At 53.2% G+C, this 23,015-nt stretch overlaps 1 protein-coding gene across 1 annotated transcript in view; it reads left to right on the forward strand.

Moving 5' to 3' along the window:
• The first annotated feature begins 290 nt into the window (after positions 1-290).
• Positions 291-23,015, forward strand: part of DISP3 (dispatched RND transporter family member 3) — a 55,858-nt gene continuing 33,133 nt past the window's right edge. Inside the window, exons 1-3 of the mRNA XM_017887911.1 lie at positions 291-506; positions 20,736-21,831; positions 22,402-22,621. Coding sequence (XP_017743400.1) covers positions 20,739-21,831; positions 22,402-22,621 — 1,313 coding nt within the window. The 5' untranslated portion in view covers positions 291-506; positions 20,736-20,738. The remainder of the gene's footprint in view (positions 507-20,735; positions 21,832-22,401; positions 22,622-23,015) is intronic.

Raw genomic sequence — 23,015 nt, forward strand, 5'->3', positions numbered from 1 at the left:
TCCGCGGGCGCCAGGGCCGGGCTGAACCACCGCGCGGATCGGCAGGGGGAGCGGCGGCGAAGACAGCGCCAGACAGCTGGCCCCGGAGACCCGCAGCTCGCGACGTGGCGCAGGTTCTCGCCGATCACGGACGCAAGGTGCGAAAGCGCGGGGCCCGAGGAGGCGCCGGGGCTGGGCGGCGGCGCGGCTCCGGAGCCTGGCTCGGACACCCCTGCGACCTATGGTAGAAGCCCGGACCCAAACAAAGGCGGGCGGCGAATAAAAGGCGACGGCGGCGCAGAGTGCTCGGGTTGCGAGCTGGTGCCTGGGGTTCGTGCACGGCTTCTCGCGGTCTGCTTGCCCTGGAGCGGAGCGTGGAACCCCAGCTTCTTGCGGCTCCGAGGAGCTTCCCCTTGCGACTCCCAAGAGGAGACGAGTCTGCGCAGCCGGGTGGCCGCCGCCTCCCGACCCTCCGCGCACTCCCCCCGGCGCCGGCGGCTCAGCCCAGCCCCATTCGGCCGGCCGAGGTGAGTGCACGGCCGCGGGGCGCCATCCGGGCTCGGTCTCGGGGCTGGGGAATGCATTGCTAGGAGGAGGGGGAAGTCCTCCGCGCCGTCCGCATCCCGACCTGCGTGGCGCCGCGCGCGAAGTTCTCCCGCTCTCCAGCCAGCCCGGGATGCGGGCCTCGGAGCCCCCCGGGAAAGCCGGTCAGGGGTGGACAGAACCCAAGCTTGCCCTCCGCGACCCGGCCCCAGCTCCGCACCATCTGCCCGCAGGACTGCAGCAGTCTCTGTCGGCCAAGGCGAGTTGGATGTTGGATGTCCAGGAACGGCAAGGCTTCCGACCTGTGGCCCCTGCTCGTCCCCGCTGGGGGATATCTGGGTCCATAAAAGTTGAGCGTCAGTCTGAAGCCGCCCCTGGATCGGGCTCTCGGCCATGCTAGAGCGGAGGGAAGGGACAGAGTAAGGCTAATGACCCCCTCCACTCACCCCCTACCTAGCGTACTCGTGCTCTCGGCGGGACATTTTCCCAGTTAAGCTGGCTGCAGGTCCGGCCGGGGAGGGCGCGTGGGGGCTTGGGGCGGGCCGGGCCGGCGATGGAATCAGCACGCGTGAGGGTCCCCGGACTCTGCCGAGAACGCGAACGAGAGTGGAGGTGGAGTGGGCAGCCGGGCAGTGGCGGCGCTGAGGGTCAGGGAAGATTCCCAGCGCAAAGGGCGCCGAGTCCCGGGAGCCAACCCCACCGCCGGAAGAACTTTTCCCAACTCCCTGGGGAGGCCGGCAGCAGGGCTGGGAAGGCACCTCCTTGGGGGCTTCCTCTTCTCGGCCCCTCTCTGCTCCACGGCCGGCCCCAGCTTCCCGCTGCCCCCCACCCACTGCGAGACTGGGCGCAGGTCTCTGTCGGCCCGCGCCCCGGGTCAGCACCGCGGACAGCGCCTCGCGGCCGCCCTGGAAACTCAGAAGCCCGCCCACACCCACAGTCCACACGCACACTCACACCCATCCACGCGCACACACATATCTACAGACCACTGGAAAACAGTCCACACACATATTCGTAGTCCACTTGCGCAAGTACACACCCACCCACAATCTTCAGGCGCACACAATCCACACAGACCCACGGTTCACACGCACGTGGGCAGACAGATCTCACAAGCACACACGTTCGTGGACCTGGGCAGCATCTTCGCCCCCGCTCCGCACTCGAGGCTGCTGTCTCCGGACTCACTGACTAAGCCCCAGATTCCAGAGCCCACCACCTGGTGTTCCCACCGATGCCCAGTGACTCACAAAGCCAGTCAGGCTCCCAAGCACAGACACGCTCCCACCCCCAGCGCACGCGCGCATGAACACACACACACACACACACACACACACACACACACACTGTCCTGCTCCTACGGGCGAAGCATGGGGATTTAGAGCAAACACCCCCTCCCCACTTCCTACTACACCTCCCAGGGGACAAGGGGATCTTCTGGAGGGAGGGAGGAGGCTGTGGCTCCGTGGAAGCTCTGGGCAGAAGCCCAGCCCGGACAGGTGCCTTACAGAATCTCCATTTTCAGCCCAGGGTCCATTTTGCTTGGCTTTTCTACCCCAATACTCACTCCTCTTCCTCTAACCTTAGTCCGGACACACAGATGTACAATCAGGGTCTGCATTCTTTGTTTGTACCCTCTGTTTCCCTGCTCTGTTCCCTCCCCCAGGTTTATTCTCTCTCTCACACACACACACACACACACGCACACACACACTCACCCTCTTTTTTTGGTCTTTCCAGTCATCCTTCCCCACTGCCTTCGCTTCTCTCCCCAACTTTCCTTAGGCTGGGTCTGACCCAGTCTTTGCTAGGATGTGGGCCCAGCTGACCCTTAGGGGGAGCTGACTCCATTCTCAGACTTGCCTTCTTCACTGCAGGTTCCATGTCCCCGTTTCTCTCTCTTTGGAAATCTGATGGCCCTCCACCATGGCCTCAGCAGCTTCTGTTCCCCTCCCCAGGAAGTTTTCCAGGGCCAGATGCCACAGAGCCGCAGTGATCTCTCCAAGGGGCTAAGAACTTTGGGTGAAGCATCCTGGAACCCCCCTGGAGATTTGGCTAGCCATGAGATCTGGTAGCCATGACCTGGCTTGCCCTTTGACACCTCTCCTGTTGTTGTCCTTCAACTCCAGAAACTGGGTTGAAAGAAGAACAGTCCCAGCATGGTGTGGTGGATGGAGCACTGGACTGGAAGTGAGGGACCTGGATCCTAGTCCAAGCTTAACCACAGACTCCCAGTTTGCCCTTGGGCAAACTACTTCCCTTCTCTGAGCTTCAGGCTTCCCATCTGCTAAAGGACTGGCTGAGGTGACCTGTAGGGTCGCTTTTTCGCCCTAATAATCTGGAACATTGATTCTCTAGTGAGTCTCTTGAGTGTGGGTGGGATTGAAAATTGTGATTCTAACAAGATTATCCTACCTTTCCCCTTCCTTAGAGCACCCACCACTAGTGAAGTCATCCTGTTCCCTGAGTGAGGGAAGTTTAGATGATTTCCTTAATAGGACCACAGATGTCAAGTAATTCTCCTGAGGTCATACTGCTGAAATGCAATCTTCACTGGGACAGGCATTACTTCTACTGTCTCTATATCCTCTGCATAAGCCACCGGTTCTGCTGGTAATGTATGGTGAATGAATGAGTAGATGAACAAATGAATGAATAGAAGATTTAAACCTGGATCTCCTGATCCCCAGGTCCTTGGATGGTTTAAGCCCCTTTCTCTGCTAGTATAGACCTACTTCCCTCATCTCCCCATCCTCCTCACCCCCTATTCCCCTAGTCATCAAAGGCGGATGGAATTGTCTGAGTTAAAGTCCTTCCTCCCAAGTGGCAGACACTGGGCTGGTTGTAAATGGCCACAGAGAAGGGAACAGCTGAGAACAGCTTTAGAGGTCCTGCCCAGTGAGTAGGGGCTTTGCAATCAGCCTCATGTCCTTGGACCCAATCAAGTAGACTGCCCATGGGCAGTTGGTTGCTGGCCAGGCTCTGATGCCAAGAGGAAAGACAGCCATGACCACCATGTTGCCGAGCAGTCTCTTTTCATAGCCCCATGAGCTGGGGATGGCAAAAATAGCCTTCACAGATGAGCCAAGTGAGATGCTGAGCAAGGAGGTGGTGTCCCTAAGGGCCATCAGTCAGCTCACTGCCAGCAATAAAAGTAGGCACCCCAAAATGGTGGGGTTGGTAGCAGTGATGGTTGACAATAACAGTACTATAGGTGTTGATAATGACGTTAGCATTGTTCAAATCGGGAGCTCAGTGATTAGCCTTTTTGGTTCCCTTCCCCCTCTTTGAAATTGTTTCCCCACCTGAACCCCTCTTATACTCCTCCCCACACCCAAATATGGAGAAACAGAGGGCTGGGACAGTGAGGCAGGGGTGTGGGATTGTCCGTCAGTCCTAGCCAAGGAAGAGGGCTTGTCGTTTGAAATCCTCTTCTTCTCTGCCTGCCCTCCCCCTACCCAAGCATGGTGTCTTGCCAAAGGAGCTGGGAGAGGTGTCAAAGTCTGTCAAAACACCCTTCCAAGCTAGATTCCAAAGCATCGAAGCCCAGGGAAAATAAATAAAGAGAGCAGTGTCGGCCCAAAATAGAAACATGCACCAACTCACAAATATGCATGTTTTCCAAAAGTCGCATTTCACGGGCAGACAGTGTGGCTCACGCTGCAGCTGCCCAACAAAGGCTGGAGGCATGGATGCTGCGGGACCAGTCCAGGGATGGCGGCAGAGCCTCCCCCAGTGAGCTTACTCTCTGCCTGGCGACTAGGAGACCAGACAGCCGCTCTCCACTCTGCACCAGCTGGAAGGTACACGGGCGGGAGGATTGCGAGGAATATGTGTCTGTGTGTTGTCAAAGCTCTTTGGAAACAGGCACCAGACATGGCTGATGGCCTCAGGTCCTCCGCCTTACGATGGGAGGCTGGTGATAAAAATACCAACCAATCATAGCTGCCATGTGTTGAATACCTACTATGTGCCAGGTGCTAAGCATTTACGTGGACTGTCTCACTTAAGCCTTGCCACCATTTCATGGCACATGAATTGTTGTCCTCATTTAATGTATGGGAAAAGCAAAGTTCAGAGAAGTGAAGAGATTTGCCCAAGGTCACACAGCAAGAAGAGGCCAAGCTGGGATCAGATTTTGATCTGAATGAAGCAAAAACCCCCATTTTGCCCAGTACCCTGAATTGTTTTGGTTACTGTCATTCAATAAATGTTTTCTTATCGAGAAACCTGTTTATGTGATGGGTTTCAAAAGAATGTAAATTCCTTTGCCAGACAGGCCAGAGGTGAAGGGCAGTACCCTCACCTGCGTTTATCAGTCAGTGGCCTGGTCTGGGTACCCAAGGCTTCTGAGCCATGGCTGGGCTGGAGCTGAGTCCCTGTGAGAGTCTGGAATGGGACTCAAGCTGTGAAGCTTGGAGTGTGAAAGACAACTCTGTAAGAGGTCAAGGATATGAGAAGCCTCTGCAGATGGGGAAGTTACTTCAGAGAGGGCAAGTGAGTTGCCCAGCATCACACAGCATGTTGGTAGCAGAGCCTGAGTCTCAGAATCCCAGGCCAGGTATCTTCCCAGGCAACTGGGCTGGCTTCCTTGGGTGCATGGGAATCATCCAAACCACGCCAGGGAAGGGGACCGAACTGATGCAGCCAGTAAACCCAACAACTCCCTTCCAAGTACAGAGGTGAAATGCGGCTTGCTGTCATCTCTCCAGTCCTCTCCCCTGCACCCCCCTCTGACATCAGCCACATGCCAGGCTGTGTGCTAAATGCTTCCTGGACCTTAACTGATGTGATCCCCATAACCACTCGGGAGGGAGGTGCTCTGATTCCATTTCACAATGGAAGGGCCTGAGGCTAGAGAGGTCAAGTCACCCGCTCAAGGTCACACTGCTGGTGAGGAGGCAGGTGGAGCCCAGCAGAGCCCCTGCTGGCTGGTTCGCTCTGGGAGTGAGGAAGGCAAAGGTTTGGAACTAATGCCAAGGGGGTGGAGGAGCTGATGGGCAGCGGCAGGCTATTTATATTACACCTCCAGGCTGGTCATGCTTGCTGGCATGTGTACCAGCAGAGACTGTGTCTCTGCCAAAACCTGGAAGGAAAAACCCGGTGCAGCATCCTGGGGCCATCCCCTGAGGGCATTAGTGAAGTGTAAGGTCTGGGTATATTTCTCCCTGAACTCAGGGGAGAGAAGATGCTGGAGAGGATCTCATTGCCTGCAGAACTCCTGGCATGCTCTTGATCCTGGCAATTTACTTCCTTCCATCCGTTCCTCCCTCTGAGGGAACCAGATGGGGAATCTGCCAGTTTTGGAAAAGGCTGTCGGGTGGCAGGTTATGGTGTTTGTGTATACAGTGAGCTTAACCTGGGAACAAGGGGGTGGTAAGGACAATGGGAAGGATTGGCTTGGATTTAGATTCTCGCAGGCACCATTTACAGGGTCTCTTCTTGGAACCACAGGGTGACGTCCTGGGAGATAGTGTCCAGGGACTTAAACCTCCTCTGCCAGGAAAGGCCTTCTCCATTATCTCCCATCTCACAAGCATCTACCTGAGTAGTCCTACTGTGTGCCAGGTGTGGGCTTGTAGAAGTGTTAGGTTGGTGCAAAAGTAATTGTCATTTTTGCCACTGAAAGTAATGGCAAAACCCCTAATTCCTTTTGCACCAACCTAATGGAAAGGTCTCGGTCTCTGTCCCTGTCTCTGTCACTGTAGAGATCATCAGAGTCCCCATTCCCACCCCGCCCCCCCAGGACCTCTGGTCAAAGGAGCAGAGGTGATAGATGATTAATGCTGTCTCAGCCAGGCCCCCCCCACCACAGTAGAAGAGGGACCCAGGTGTCCCCTGGGGCTGAGAGGGCATGATTCAGTCAAGTGGTCACTCCAGAGTCAGGAGGAAGGTTTCCTGTAAGTGTTGCCCCCAGTACAACTAGACCGTCCATGAACTTGATGTCTTGGTAGGAGGAGGGTGCAGTGGAGAAGGCTCACTCTGCCCAGCCATCTGCTCGGGGCGTCCAACACATACACTGGCACCTGGATGATGCATCCTTTGCCAAACCTTGTTAATAGAGGAGATATGAATGCTAGCTGGAAGCCACTCCTGTTGTGAAGGAGGATGTGGTGATCTTCTTGTCTCCAGGGAAGGCAGCTTCAACAGGGGTCAGGGTGGGGAAGGTTGTGGCAAATTGGTGTTCCTGGGAGGTTTGGGAAAAGTGTGTGTCCCCCACACCCTGCAACTGTGTTGACCTTTGCACTGTCCTGTGAGATCTCTCTGTTCTTCGTTGGGGAGCTCTGCAGGGTAATCACCCCGATAATAATGATCATGATAATAACAGTCAACATATTTTGAATGTTTACTACCTGCTGGGCTCTGGGCTTAGAACTTTACAGATATGATCTCATTTCATCCTCATACCTGCTCAGCAAGGGGGATAGCACTGTTATCTCCATGTTAAGGATGAAAAATGTGAAGTGCAGAGAGACTAAGCAGTTTACTAATAAGCAGTGGAGACGGGACCCAGCTGCCGTGTGCAAAAGGACTGAGCCCCACACTCTGGCCTTTACCTTCTCTTGATTTGGGCCTTTGAGGATGAGTATGATTGAAGCCAAAGTACCTTGTGAGTCCTTCAGTAATCTGGGGAATTGTACATAGGGACTCAGGCTGTGTTCTGATGGATAGGGTGATGTGGGCTGACCATTTGCTTCTTGACTGCCAAGCCACCGGACAGATCACTTTTTGAATGTCCAGATGTGGGCAGCATCTGGCAGAGTGGCAGGACATTGCTGGCTTTCATCCAGATGTTTCCCCTTTTCCTTCCATATAGACGTAGCTGAGACTTGCACCCCTCTGGATGTGATCATGTGTGGGGACTCCCAGGTTGAAAAGTATTTGTTGGTTTTAAGGTATCATCTTGTGACTTCACAGGGGCAGGATGTTGGTTTTTGTTCCTCCTTGCAATCCAGGCCTGGGAGACATTAGAGAGGAATCAGGCTTTGGAAAAGTGTCAGCAGCCGGAAGAGAAAACCCCTCCTTCCCTTCTTTAGCCAGGGAAGCTGGGAAAAGGCTGGCTGAGAGTGTGCATTACAGGCTAGTAGCTGCTGTGGGTTCCCTCCGAGGGTTTCTGACTTTCCGACCTGGTGCTCCAGAGACTTCCAGCAGATGATCCCAGAGTAACAGAGCCAGAAATCTGCAGTGAACAGGGATATGTCAGCCAATTGCCATTCTTGGGCATTAATGAACATGCGAATAGATCTGGGGTGAAAAGGTTCATGGAGCCTTCGGGAGGAAAGGAGTTGAAGACGCCACTAAGTTAAGATTATGATGATGATTATTTTTTAAGCTAGGCTCTCTGTTATCCAGGCTGGAGTGCAGTGCTACAATCACAGCTCACTGCAGCCTCAAATGCCTGGGCTCAAGCAATCCTCCCCCGTCAGCCTCCTGAGTAATTGGGGACTACAGGTGTGCATGACCATGCCCCGGATACGTTTTTTACTTTTAGTAGAGACAAGGTCTCCCTGTGTTGCCCAGGCTGGTCTTGAACTCCTGGACTCACGCCATCTGCCTGCCTTGGCCTCCCAAAATGCTAGGATCGCAGGTGTGAGCCACCACACCTGGCCAGATTATGATGATTTAACAGAAAGTCCTTATTTTATATCGCAAGCACCAACAAGTGAATGAAGTTAGAGCGAATGAGTGAATGAATTGGTAAATGTATGAATTGGGAGATGGGGCTGAGGGACATTGACAGTCAGTGCTTTGATTTGGCAGGGCCTGACCCCAAGTATGGACAAAGGGAAAGGTCCTTCTCTTGTCCTCATCCCCCCAATCTTGAAAGAATGTCCCCCACCCCAGGAAAAGCTGAGGAGCTGCCCTACTCGGCAGCAGAGTGCCCTGGGTCCATGGAGCCTGGGGAGGGCCAGGGGGAGCTTTGGCTCTGGATTGGAGAGAGTCCTGGACATCCTCCCTTCCTGAAGGGACATGGAGAACAGGCAGCTGAGCCCAGGTCTGGGGGAATGGGGCGGCTGCCACTGCTACCCCTGCTCAGAAGTTACTCTGGTGCTCAGCGAGTGCACTTGGAGGTGACTGCTTCTGGAAAAGGACGCTTCTGCCTTCCCTGCCACCACCTTGCCTGGGACAGCACTTGAATAGGAATCAATTTGCATCATTCCTGCTGTCACCAACCTAAAAGACTAAGTAGCTTAAGTAGCTTATTTCTCCCTCTGCAGACCTACTCTCAAAGCATTCCCAGGCTTCACCTCCTCCAGCTGCTTCACCCGTCCTGGAGTAATGGGGGCCCAGAACACCCTTGGCTCAGGTTGGGTAGAGAGACTGACTCCCTGAGCTTTGCCCTCTCACTACCTGCCCCACTCTCCTCCCATTCTGCAGGACCCTCTGGTCATGGGGTGCCTCTGGCTTCTGGCTGTGGCATGGACTGGAACCCAGGAGGCTGAAAGCTGCTGCTTCAGGACCCCAGGGAACCTACAATGGTTTTGACCTTCTCAACTGGTTACCCAGCCCTAAATTAGCCCATCTTCTGTCCTGTGTCACACTCCTGTGTCCTGGCCCTCTAGGGACTCCAAATGGTAGAACTGGGAGGTACCTGAAAGCTCAAGTCCAGCCCTTCCATTTGACAGAAGGGCAAACTGAGGCCCAGGAGAAGGAAAGGCTTGCCCAATTTCAAATAGGAGACAGGGCCCCATTATGGAAGAACTGGTGCATGGGTAGGGGCGTTCCCATTAGACTTTGGATAACACTCCACCATTGAGCAGGGTGGGGGCGTGAGGGAAACAGTCTGGGATTTTTTAGCCCAGGTAGCTTTGGTGGGTCTCTCCTGGCCTTTGGGGCTGGGAGCAGCAGTTCTTAGTTCCTGGGGCCCTGAGCCTCCCAAGCATTTTATGAGAAAGGCAGCAGAGTTGGAGGGGGGCAGTGCTTGAGGGGCCACTCTCCATCCCCAGCCCTCTGCCTCAGCGGCTGAGTACCAACCCCCGACTCCTGTCTCCGTAGGCAGCTGCATCATTGTGGAAGGGGTGCTGAGGCTGAGGCCAGTGTCAGACTCCCTCCACCCCAGAGCAAAGGCCTCTGTGCTAGCCCCAGCGGCTGAGGGGTACTGAGCCCATCTCCTGGATGGACACCTGCTCCCCACTATCCATGCCTGAGCTGTCACTCAGGAAGGGAACCAGGAAGCCTTCCCTGGAGCCACTGACCTGTGTGGGCACCGAAGGGGAGATTCCACCTGGGCACCCGTGATGGGGAACTTGAAGGTCAGTCCCTCATGTCTCCACCCTCCTCCCTTCCCTGGGAACCCACAGTCCAGCCAGCGCTGTACCTAACCTGTGACCAGAATGGCTGAGGGCAGATGCTGTGTGTGTGTGTGTGTGTGTGTGTGTGTGTGTGTGTGTGTGTGTGTACACACCCAAGTGGGAGTTGGGAGGACTGATTCTAGGACCCTGAGATTTTCAAACATGTAAGACTCAAATAAAATCTACGACAGTGAGAAGGGTACTGAGCTCATCAGAAATCAGGTTCAAATAAGTCCCTTCACTTCCGTAGCCTCAGTTTTCTTGTCTGCAAATTGGAAATAATTCCTAGGAGGAGAAAACCTATGTAAAATTTATCTGCAAACTGGAAGTTGCTGCATGGATGCAGCACGATTCAGTCCCACCACCACCCCTGCAATGAGAGGATTGAGGATAGGTAGAGAAAGGGCTCTGGCTCAGGAACACAAGGGTAGTCTCCACCATCTCCTCGCTGTGCCCCTTTCATCTGCTGCTGGTCTCCTCAGCCCTTCACAGGCCCAGGAAGCAGGGGATGGGGGAGCCCCAAGTTCTCAGAGGGAAAGATATTTGCTCTAAGATTCTCTCTTCCTTCCCAGGCAGTGAGGCTGTGAGTACAGCCCTCTCCCAGAGCTCCATCCCGAGCGCCTTATGGCGGCCCCTCAGCAGGTTTGAGCACATTTAGCTTCTGATGTATCCTCCAGCTTCGCTTTGGGTGCTGTGGGACAAAGAAGAGTTTTGCAACATCTCGGGACCCACAAATTGTGGTCTGGGTGTGCTGGGGCTGCTGGAGGGATTACAGTCTCCCAAGCCTTCCCCAGGGCTAGGAACTGGCAGGTGACCACCTTGCTGTGTCCCAGCAAAGCTGATGGCACCCAGTACATGGCTATTGGCTATTCAGCTGTTCTTGCCACTTGGCCAGGCTCCTGTGCCTGCTCCCCTCCAAAGACAGCAGGACCCCTGCATGCTGCCCCCTCCAGTTACTCTGCAGAGAGGTGAAGGGAAGCCTCTCCCAGCATCCAGCTCCCCTTGCTCTGCCTCCCCCAACTGGGTGGTGACTAAGAATCAGAGGCAGAGGATTTAGAGAACGTCTCCTCCTGCTCTCTAAACAACCTATCCAGAGATGTTAAGTGGCTTGCTCTAGGTCACACCGCAGGCCAGTGGCCAGGCAGGTTCCAACCCCAAGTCCTTGGGGCCACTTCTGCTGTTCCAGGCACAGATCCCTTGCTTCTTCCACCTCCCTTGCCTCCAAGCTTGAACTTGCAGCAAGATCCCAAGATGAGATGCTGGGGGAATTGTTTTACATATTTGTTAATCACGTCTCAGAATGAAAAGGGCCCTGAGCTCATCAGCCAGGAAGAAATCCAATTTGGCTTTTATGGCCATAGTTATTGGTCATATATCGTTGGGATCTTTTTCTTTTTTATTAACCCAGCAGTTTAGGGGCTGGGGTGCTGGACTGGCTGCTGGGCCCAGAAGTTCCTCTGTAGTTGGCAACTGTGGTCTCCAGCCTCACACACCCAGGACTGGGGACTGAGGGTGGGAGAGATGTGGGGGGTGGGGGCAGTCTGGACGGGTTAGCCAAGGCCTGCAGTGAGGGTTTCCAAGAACCTGCTGACCCGTCAGGCAGGGGCATCTGGGAACCTGGTCATATTTCATAGGTTCTGTAAGTGTTGCTGGGGTTTTTGTTTGTTTGTTTTTGTTTTCATTTTTTTTTCTTTTTTTGAGACGGAGTCTCACTCTGTTGCCCGGGCTGGAGTGCAGTGGTGCAATCTTGGCTTACTGCAAGCTCCACCTCCCGGGTTCACGCCATTCTCCTGCCTCAGCCTCCTCAGTAGTTGGGACTACAGGCCCCCGCCACCACGCCCAGCTATTTTTTCTTTTCTTCTTCTTCTTCTTCTTCTTTTTTTTTTTTTTTGTATTTTTAGTAGAGACAGGGTTTCACCGTGTTAGCCAGGATGGTCTCGATCTCTTGACCTCGTGATCCACCCGCCTCCGTCTCCCAAAGTGCTGAGATTACAGACATGAGCCACCGCGCCCGGCCTGTTTTCGCTTCTTTTTTGAGACAGAGTTTCGCTCTTGTTGCCCAAGCTGGAGTGCAATGGCGCAATCTTGGCTCACTACAACCTCTACCTCCCAGGTTCAAGCAATTCTCCTGCCTCAGCCTTCCAAGTAGCTGGGATTACAGGCGCCTGCCACCACGCCTGGCTAATTTTTTGTATTTTTAGTAGACACGAGGTTTTACCATGTTGGCCAGGCTGATCTCGAACTCCTGACCTCAGGTGATCTGCCCGCCTTGGCCCCACAAAGTGCTGGGATTACAGGCATGAGCCACTGTGCCTAGCCGTATTGCTGGTTTTATTAAGCTTTCATTGTCTTTTCCTCAGTGATGCCAAGGCTGCTTTATGGGCTCCAGGATCCAGCGCTGATGGGTCTTGGAGGTGAGGCCTGAGTTGTGCAGGCAGGAGCAGGAGGTGGCCCGAGAGGGTTAGTTGGTGGAATTCCTTTTGGCATCAGGGCACGGTGGCTAAAAGGATGGCATTTTAGCCTCCTCTGACATTGCCTCCAGAGGCTCCAATCCAGCCCAGCTCTACAAGCAGGCTTGTAGGGCAGGGGTTGGATCAGACGTGATATAAATAAATAAAACAGCTCCCATGTGCCAGACACACAGTAGTGCTCAGTGGATGGTAAACTCCCCACCCAGTCCCCTTGTAAGGGGCCTGGCAGACAGTAAGCCCTTGGACTTGTATTTCCTTTTACTGTCTGGCGTTACCAAGAAGAGCCGTTTGGCAGATCGGGGTGTGCTGTTTGTATCCCCCTGTCTGGCCAGCCCAAATGCCATCATTTCTTCCCTCCCCATGACTAGAGGAAAAGACAGCCTGAGGGGTGAGCCTCGGCTAGAGACACAACAGCCTGAGTCCATTTCCTGAACCTCCAGGGACACATGTGAGTCACAGTGGAGGGTGCGGGGAGGCCAAAGGCTGAATCCGTTGCTGGAGGGAGCCACTGGGAACAGGGGAGGATGACCAGGGTAGCAAGGGTTTTCCAAGAATCCTTCTGGACCCCCTGTATCAGAATCACCTGGGGAGGTGGTTTAAATACAGACTCCAGGTTGGGCACAGTGACTGATACCTACTGTAATTCCAACACTTTGGGAGAGTGGGGCAGAAAGATCGCTTGAGTTTGAGATCAGCCTGGGCAACCTAGCAAAACCCCATCTTTACAAAAAATTAACAACAGAAAACAAAAACAGCTAGGTGTGGTGGCATGTACCTGTAGTCTCAGCTACGTGGGAGGCTGAGGTGGGAGGACCACTTGGGTCTGGGAGGTCGAGGCTGCAGTGAACCGTGATAGTGTCAGTGCACTCCAGCCTGGGCAACAGAGTGAGACCCCATCTCAAAACAAACAAAACAAAACCCAGATTCCTGAGCCCCACCTCCTCAGAATCTGACCTTGTGTCACCCTAGAATTTGCACTTCAACAAGTATGCCTAGTGACTCTCACATTAAAGTCCAAGGATCTTTGGGGCAGAGAATAAAGGAGTCTGCTCCAGTTGACTTGTGGACCTGCCGGCAGCAGGGGCCAGACCTGGGCTCTGGCTGGCTAAGAAGTTAATAATCATACTAGCTGCCCTGGTTCAGCAGGGGAGCAGTATCGCCACCCCCATTTTACAGATTTCCCTCTTGGTGTTAGGGGGTCCAGTTCTGTCCCACTGAGCTCACTAGAGAGAGGACACAGAACAGGGAAAGTAATAGTGGCTGTTGTGCCCATGAACGTTGGATCCCTCTGATGTTGGCTCGGATGTTTCCTCGGTAATATATTGACCCAGGCAAAGCTTGTTTGCCTGATAAATACTGAGCCGTTGGGTTTACAAGTCAGTGCCCATAGTTTCCTCACCAGCTGTCAGCCTCGGGAGGCCAGTCATCCTTCATCCACTCCATCTGTGCAGCCGGACCTTCTCTGAGAAATGGGGGGCTTGGACAGGCTGGCCACAGAGCCCCCACTCGACACAATCTTTCTCTCTCTCTCTCTCTGTCACACACACACACACACACACACACACACAATCATGTTTGGCCAAATATCTGGGCACCCCATAGCCCAGTCAGGTTGATACATAGAATTAACCATCACACCCATGACCCATTGAAGGGAAGGCCAAGCTTCTGAGGTTGGTGGGAGACTTCCTTTACATCATGCCCTGAGTTGCCGCCTACTGAAAGCAGAATTACTAGACCCCAAGTGATTTCCAGTCTTATGGGGATGGTGCAAGCTTGCTAATGCTAAAAGGCAATGGGTTTCTTCCACAAGTACTGACATCTCAGCTTTCAAAGAGCTCATAGGCTACCTGGTATGGCCCAAAGAGCCTGGGCTTTAGGATCAATAGACCTGAGGTTCAAACTCCAGTTCTGCCCCTTAGTAGCTGTGTGACCACCAGGGAGTCACTTAACCTCTCTGATTTTGATTTTGCTTCCGTAAAAAGTGGATGCTTATAATGCCTTCCCTAGCGTCCTTGCAGGGCTGATGTGAGGATGACAGAGGATGGATAAGGAGTACTGGGCACATGGTAGATGCAGAGTTAATTATTATGATGGTCTTAATGGGTGTCAGAGTTTCTTTATTGAACTAGCTGGGCTTTTGACTTCACTCCATGTGTGTGATTTTGCCCCAGTTTCACCACCACATCTCCAGTGCCTCTCCAGCCTCCTGGCCTAGGTGGAGTATCCAGGTCTCGGGGAAAGGTTTGGGATTCTGATGACTGGCACATAGCCGGGGCATCCAGAGAATGAGGGATTCTCAGAAGATGGAGTATCAGGACTTAGGACAATGATGCCTGAGAGGCACCAAGGCCTTCTCTTTTCTTTCCTCCCTTCTCTGGAGCTGTTCAACTCAAAATAACTCATTTTGAGCCTCTGCCCAAATCTCTCCACCCAAGGGTAAGAGAATCAAAGACCTCAAGATGTTCAAGGACCAGAGCTAAACCAGGGAAGGCAAAACACCCTGAGCCAGGAAGAAAAAGCTGATTAGCTCCTAATTGCCGTTAAATTGTATATACATATACGTATTTTAAGTCAAATCTGCATGTCTAATGTGATTTTTTGATTACATTTTAATAGTCTGGCTGGGATGGGGGAATGGAGAAGGAAGGGTTCTGTCAACCTTTGCCAGAGCAGGGAAGTTATAAACAGGAACGCAGGGAGATTCTGGCATGGGTTCACATCCCTGGGAGCTCCACTTGCTCTGGAGAAGAGTGAGGCCTGGCAGGGGGCTGGGAGTGGTTTTGAGGCAACACCACCTCCCACAAAAGCCCCATTCTGTCCAAATGTGGAGGTCCATCTGGCCTGTGACTTGAAGATTGGCTTTTCTCTTCAACTTCAAAAATTGCTCTCCCAGCTGGGCGTGGTGGCTCACGCCTGTAATCTCAACACTTTGGGAGGCCGAGGCGGGCAGATCACTTGAGATCAGGAGTTCGAGACCAGCCTGGCCAACATGGTGAAACCACATCTCTACTAAAAAATACAAAAATTAGCCAGGCGTGGTGGCACATGCCTGTAGTCCCAGCTACTCGAGAGGCTGAAAAAGGAGAATCGCTTGAACCTGGGAGGCGGAGGCTGCAGTGAGCCGAGATTGCACCACTGCACTCCAGCTTGGGCGACAGAGCAAGACTCTCTCTCAAAAAACAAAACAAAAACAAAAATAGCTCTCCTATTTTGGCACTTTGAGCCCACAAGCCGTCTCCCCCCAGGTCTGGTTGTTCCCTGGGACTGCCAAAAACTGCCCCCAGAATCTGGGGATGGAGTAGAATGAAAACTTCACCCAGGAGTCCTGGTCCTGCCACTGATAAGGTGACCTTGGGTCAGCCCCTTCTCCTTGACTTGACCTTGGGTAAGTCTCAGTTTCCCCATGTGTAAAATGAAGGCGTTAGACAAGGTATACTCTGAGGTCTCTTCTGGGTCCAGTGGGCCATTATCTACTTCCTGCACATTGAACGGTCCCTCCACACTCACTCACCCGTAGGGCATTTGCCGACTCCCCCTGTCCAAGGTCCTTCTGCTTTCTCACTGGGTTGTCTCCTGCTACAACCTACGCCAACTCTCCTTGGTTTCTCTCCTCGGAGGACAGAGCCCTCCTCCCCTGCCTATTATAGTAATTCCTCAAAGAGTTGAAGGCTGTTAGCAAAATCCCTTCCCCACACATACACACATATTCTATTTTTAAATAACATTTATTTCTGATTCTAAAAGTAAGGATGTACCTGATCATTGCGGAAAAGTTAGAAACAGACAAGCACAAAGGAGAAAATAAAAATCACCCATAACCCTCCCTAGCAGGTTCCTGCTATTAATGGGTTTTTAAATGCATATATATGTGGGTGATTTTTTTTGTTTGTTTGTTTGTTTTCTGTTAAAAACCTGGGATTTGACTGCAGATATGGCTTTGGGTTTCCACAAGCCTGGGCTTGAAAGTGGGTGAGTTCTTTCCTTTCGAGGCTCCCTAGGGCCTGTTGTTTCTTTTAAGCAGCTGCCCCAGTTGCCTTTCCCAAGAGGAGGACAATCGGTTTCGTGGATGTGTGTCTACCTTGATTCATGGGCCCCAGCGAGGCCCAGAGTTTAAATTTTGACTACCTCTGAGTGTGCCTGTATGTGTGTGACAGAGACAGAGACAGAGGCAGAGAGAAAGGGCATTGGTCACTGAGAAGGAGAACATTCCCAGGGCCCAGAAAGGCCTGATCACAGCCCCCACTCAACGCCACCTCACTCCACCCCCATGGCCACAGTCCTCCTAGTCCTACTCCGGGCTTTGAATCAATGACAGCTACCGCAGGAATCACCTTAGTTCCTTTCCATGGAGCAGCTGGAGCTCCTTGCTAAGGTAATCAATTCCCATCATTTGAGAAAGGAAAACAGATTTACAATTTGCTGCCCATCCTACCAGCTGTGGAGGGGCCTGCGGAGGGAGGTGCTGGCTGAGGCGCTGGTGTTCCACCCCTACCAGCCCGGCCTCAGTTTGGTGCGAGGGACTCTCAGATGGCTCCTGCCCTACTCGGGCTGCAAACTGGGAGGTGGGATGGCCTAGCTGTCTGGGGTTTCTTGGAGACTCCAGGGGTGGCACAGCTGGAGGACCTGGGCTTTTACCATCCCGCTTTGAGATCGGGGAGACAGGGCCCCAAGAGGGGTGGGACATACCCAGGGCCACCCAGAAAGCTGGTGGCTGGGCCAGGCCTGGCGACACGTGAGTTGACCACCAGTCTTGTGTGATTCCCTTGTGGCACTTTTCATTTTGGAGCGGACTGAGAAGGCAGGTACGGGGTGGGGAGGGTGTGTGGTAGACCAAGAATTCATCAAATCCACTTCCTGCCTTGTCCATTTCACACTCTTCCAGATCCTTCCCAACCTGGAGGAAGCTATATCCCCTGGCTATGCTTATGTGGCTTGGGGTCTGACTGCCCTTTCTGTCCAGGGGAAAGTTCTTTTGAAAAAAAATTAATTTTTAAAACATTTTTCCATAGGTTATTAGGGTACAGGTGGTACTTGGTTACGTAAGTTCTTTAGTGGTGATTTGTGAGATTTTGGTGCACCCATCACTGAAGCAGTATACACTGTACCCTATTTATAGTCTTTTATCCCTTGCCCCCCAACCCTTCCCAAGTCCCCAAAATCCATTGTATCATTCTTATGCATTTGTGTCCTCATAGCTTAGCCCCCACGTATCATTGAGAACATATGATGCTTGGTTTTCTATTTCTGAGTTATTTCACTTAGAATAATAGTCTCCAATCTCATCCAGGTCGCTATGAATGCTGTTAACTCATTTGTCCAGCGGAAAGTTCTATTGAATACCTAACCCAAGTTCATCAGACACTCCTTTTCCTTCTTTCTCTCCACAAATATCTGACTGCCCCCCTCCCCAAGGGTGTTTTAGGCCACGAGAAGCCAGCAGGGAATATGACAGCCAAGTAAGTCCCTGCTCCCTTAAAGCTCACATCTACCCGCCTGTGGGGCTCTCACTGGGAGGTGGAGTGGCTGGGCCCAATTTTCTGGTCACTTAAATCCAGCAAATGCTGTCTGTAGGGCATGGAGCCACACATACAGAACAAGGCTTCACTGCAATTGTTCCAGTTGCTATTGCTATGTAACAAAACATCCCAGAGTGCAGAGATGTATAACAACTATCGTGCATTCTGCAGGTCAGGACAGGAGAGAATGGCTGAGCTCTACTCTGTGGTATCTGAGCCTCGGCTGGAAAGACTTGAAGGTTAGAGGTTACTCAATGACCGGGGGCTGGAATTGTCTGCAGGAACGTCGCTCACATGCTCACATCACATGGTGGTTGATGCTGGCTGTCAACTTGGTTGTCAGCAGGAAGTCCTACGAGTGATCTCTCTGCAGGGGCTAGTTTGGACGTTCTGTTAGCACTGTGGCTGATCCCAAGGATGAGTGTCTGAAGAGAGCCAGGAGGAGGCTGCATCTTCCTTTATTTCCTAATGCCTGCGTTCCTTCCCCTTGAATCTGGGTGGGCTGGTGACTTTGGCAGCCTTGCCTGCTTGATGGGTGGAGTGTCAAAGTCACATCATGAGATAAGCATGTGAGATGGCAGATATTGTTTCAGCCATCTTTGGAAAACACAGCCCGCTACATGTATCTCTTAGGGGTTCCAGCCTTTGGAGGGAAGTAACGTATGAAAGAATAGTAGCTGTCATTTCCCAAGCACTTATACCTACCAGGCACTGTACTCAGTCTGTTGTGTACGCCATCTTTCTGACAATTTCTGTGGTGAGTACTGTTGTACCCATTCTGCAGATGGGGAGACTGAAGCTCAGCAAGGTTACACTGCCTGCCCTAAATCTTACAATTGGGATTTGCACCCAAGTCTGTCTGCCTCCAAAACCATAGGTCTTAACATGCTGCTACACTGCCTCTCCCTCCCTTCCCTGCAGTAATTTTTACCAGGCAAAATCTAGTAAGGATGGCGAGAAGCTTAGACAGGAAGCTGCGGGAGGTTCAGATCTGGGAAGGCTTCTTGGAAGAGGTAACGCTTGAGCAAGGCCTTGCATAATGAATTCAATGTGGACCCCTAGGGGAAGGGGGTGGCATTCCTGGTGGAATAGCAATGGGATCAAGGGGCCTTCAGGTCACCCAGGGAGTGCTGCTGTGACCCAGAACCCTGGCCTTTGACCCCCTGCAACACCAACACACTGTACTGTACTCCCCACAAGGCAGGCTAAGGCACGGGCAGGATGGATGGATTTAGTTCCCAGAAAACTGCAAACACAGCCCCTCCCCTCTCCACCTTATTCCCATCAGCTTTCTTCTTCTGAGGCCAAGAATCAGGCAGAGGCTCCCACACTCCTCACCTCCACGTGCAGACTTGGTTTTCCCCTTTGGAGATGGGGTGAGTCTGAGCTGCCTCCAGTGCGAATACAAATTGGGTCTCAGAGCAGTTACCATCCCCTTGGCAAGCTGGCAGGCTCGTGTTAGGGCGTTGCAAATGGGAAGTTTAATTATCTCATTGATAGGAATCTTGCATATTGCAGGAGTAATTCCCGCCCCTTCCAGGCCTCTGTCTTGCAAGTCTTCTGCTGCCTGTCCCCCACATCCTCAGTCACTCTTCCTGTTTCTTCTTTTGTTTCCCTATTTGCATCTCAGTCTCTCCCCCATCTCTGACCATTCCACTCTCCCCTCTGTCTCTCTCTTCTTTTCCTCTGTCTCTGTCTCTGTTACCCTCCTTCTGTCACCTCCTCTTGCTTACTTTCTCTGGACTGATGGCAGCCTCTCTTCCTGGACAGATCATCTAATTGAAATGGAGCACTCCAGAGAATGTTAATAGGAAAGGCAGCATTAATTAGCTAGCGCTAGCATAATTAGCTTCCTCCTCTCACTGCCTAGCATCTAACTGGATAATGAGTCTCTCTCTGTCCAGAGGGCAGGCAGGACAAGAGGGACAGGCCATGTCAGGGATGCCGGAAAGCCTCTTCTCTTTGGGCCACCCCGCTGGAGTCCTTGGGTTGCCCAGCCCTGCCCTCTTCTGCCAGGCCCTCCTGCTGCTGCACTCAAGTCTCTGGGAGGCAGATGCCCGGCCCCTGCCCATGCCCAAAGGTTTGATGTTGCTGGAGTTGCATATTAAGTGGCCTGAGCCTGACAAACAGTGGCTGCAGCTGCAGCACCCCATAGAGGGGGTGGGAAGCTACTGAGGGTTCTCCAGGAGTGCTGTGACAGGCACCTAGCCCTGGCACAGTTCCTGGGTAATGGCTGAACATGTTACAGTCCCCAGCGGGGAGCAAGGAAATCTGCTTATGTGACGGATAACTAACGTACTACACAGACTGCAGAGTACTTCCCACCTTTGACTCCACAGTCGTACGAGGCAGCAATGGCCACTTCTATTTTATAGATGAGGACTCTGAAGTTCTGGGAGGCTCGCTGCCTTGCTGATACTCATACTGCCAGGACCCAAATCGGGGTCTGCCTGATTCCAAAGATCATGCTCTTTCCCTTGCACCCTGATACCTCCTAGAGGTACTTTACAGCTGCTCATTAAATAAGAGTGATTGCAGTGGAGTCACATCTTACATTGGGCCTGAGTTCTAAAGTCAGAGGATGCAGCAAACATTAGAAAATGGTGTGGTCAATTTTTTTTTTTAAATCCTTCCTCCCAGGAGAAACATCTTTTCTGTTTGCAATTGTTCTGCGATTTTCCTTTTTTCTGTGGCCTTGAAAGCCAAGACCCAAAAGGGAGAGGTGATGGGCAAATAACAGGAATTTTCTTTGTGTTTTTTGCAGGTGGTTAAATTCAGTTGTGTTGATGCATGCTTGATGCAATTCCATTGCAGTATTAGTATTTGGTTATCAGTGGACGGGGTTGGTACCTAGGGCTGGGTGAACTGCACCACAGGGCACCTTCCCCTCCCTATCTCTCTAGCCTGCTGACCCTCTCCTTCTCCTGCAGGCTATGGACATGGAGGATGACCCCTTGCTGCAGGATGTGTGGCTAGAGGGGCAGGAGGAAGAAGAAGCAACGGGTGAAGCCTTTCCAGGGGCCCAGAAGCCAGGGCCCCAACTTGGGGCAGGAGGGCAGTGTTGCTGGCGGCACTGGCCCCTGCCTTCCCGGCCCCCAGCCTCAGGCTTCTGGAGTACCCTGGGCTGGGCCTTCACCAATCCCTGCTGTGCTGGGCTGGTGCTCTTCCTGGGCTGCAGCATTCCCATGGCCCTGTCAGCCTTCATGTTCCTTTACTACCCACCCCTGGACATTGACATCTCCTACAACGCCTTTGAAATCCGCAACCATGAGGCCTCGCAGCGTTTTGACGCCCTCACCCTGGCACTCAAGTCCCAGTTTGGATCCTGGGGGCGGAACCGGCGTGACTTGGCCGACTTCACCTCCGAGACGCTTCAGCGCCTTATCTCAGAACAGCTGCAGCAGCTGCATCTCGGCAACCGCTCGTGGCAAGCCTCCCGAGCCCCGCGTGTCATCCCCGCGGCCTCACTCCGCGGCCCAGGCCTGTCCCGGGACACTTCAGCGGCCCAAAAGCCCACAGCCAATCGGAGCGGGCGACTTCGGCGTGAGATTCCGCCCCTGGAGGATCTGGCAGCCAACCAGAGTGAAGACCCACGAAACCAGCGGCTGAACAGGAATGGGTGGCACCCGCCCAGCATCCCGCACCCCGTGGCAGCTGCGGCCAATCAGAGCCGTGCCCGCCGAGGCGCCTCCCGCTGGGACTACTCGCATGCGTATGTGAGTGCTAACACCCAGACGCACGCGCACTGGCGCATCGAGCTCATCTTCCTGGCGCGCGGCGATGCAGAGCGCAACATTTTCACCAGTGAGCGGCTGGTCACGATCCATGAGATCGAGCGCAAGATCATGGACCACCCAGGCTTCCGGGAGTTCTGCTGGAAGCCCCACGAGGTGCTCAAGGACCTGCCGCTGGGTTCCTACTCCTACTGCTCGCCTCCCAGCTCGCTCATGACCTACTTTTTTCCCACCGAGAGGGGCGGCAAGATCTACTATGACGGCATGGGCCAGGACCTGGCAGACATCCGGGGTGAGCCGCCGGGATGGTAGGGTGGGGCGTAGGTCCTGGTTTTATACAGCTCTTTATGGAGATTTGGCCCAGGCCCAGGCCCAGTCAGTCTGGAGCTGAGTCCTGGGCATAGCTGGAGGGCAAGGTGAAAAGGACTGGGCTGAGGTGCGAGGTGAGCGTGAGAGCGAACCAAAGAGGGAAGCTTGGATGCAGACCCAGGTGAAGGATAGTGTGGGTTCTGCTGTGGTCAGAGGTAGAAAAAGCGTGGAGTGGGGCTCGGGTGTGAGGCTGGTTAGAGAAAGGCCAGGATGTGGTTATAGAGAACCAGAAATCTGGCCAGAGGAAGACAGGAGAAAGATTGGGATTCAAGAAGACTGAGGTAGGGTTTGTTTTAGGTAAATTAGGAATGGGGCTTGAGGAAGGGTGGGGCAGGCTCAGAGAGAGGTTGTGGGACCTGGGGTGGAGTTTTGGTGGATGTGGACAGGGGGGAATCCTGGGAGGCAGGGCTGCAATAAGACTGGATGACCTTGAGGGAGGGTTGGTGGGAGTTGACCAGCTGAACTCTTGAGGCCCCCACCTCTGTCCTTGCAGGCTCCCTGGAGCTGGCCATGACTCACCCTGAGTTCTACTGGTATGTGGATGAGGGCCTCTCTGCAGACAATCTGAAGAGCTCTCTCCTGCGCAGTGAGATCCTGTTTGGAGCACCCCTGCCCAACTACTACTCAGTGGATGACCGCTGGGAGGAACAACGGGCTAAGTTTCAGAGCTTCGTGGTCACCTACGTGGCCATGCTGGCCAAGCAGTCTACCAGGTAGGAAGTCCAGCTACATCCTATGTGTGCATACCCATGTGTGTCTCAGGAAAGGCCTGCATTAGGACAGGACATTGATTTCCAATTGCCTCTTACTCTTAAACCCCATACCCCTTTCCCTATTATCTTTTCCTTTGGACGTCTTTCTTTCCAAATCAGGGCAGAGCCAAGTACATCTTTGCAGTCACTCTGACAAATAGAAGTCCCCTTTGCTTGATCAGTGCTATGGTTAGTCAACATGACAGCTTTGGGCCAGGTAGGAAATCTCAGACTCTGCCCTGGAGGTTTTGGATATTGATTTTCTCCTGAGATGGTGCTCGAGGTCTTTCTGGAAAGAGTATTGGCCAGGGAATAAGGAGTTCCCCACTGTATTAGTCAGGGTTCTCAAGAGAGA

The sequence above is a fragment of the Rhinopithecus bieti genome, unplaced genomic scaffold, assembly GCF_001698545.2.
Source record: "Rhinopithecus bieti isolate Rb0 unplaced genomic scaffold, ASM169854v2 scaffold_16234, whole genome shotgun sequence".
In the NCBI taxonomy this organism is placed as follows: domain Eukaryota; kingdom Metazoa; phylum Chordata; class Mammalia; order Primates; family Cercopithecidae; genus Rhinopithecus; species Rhinopithecus bieti.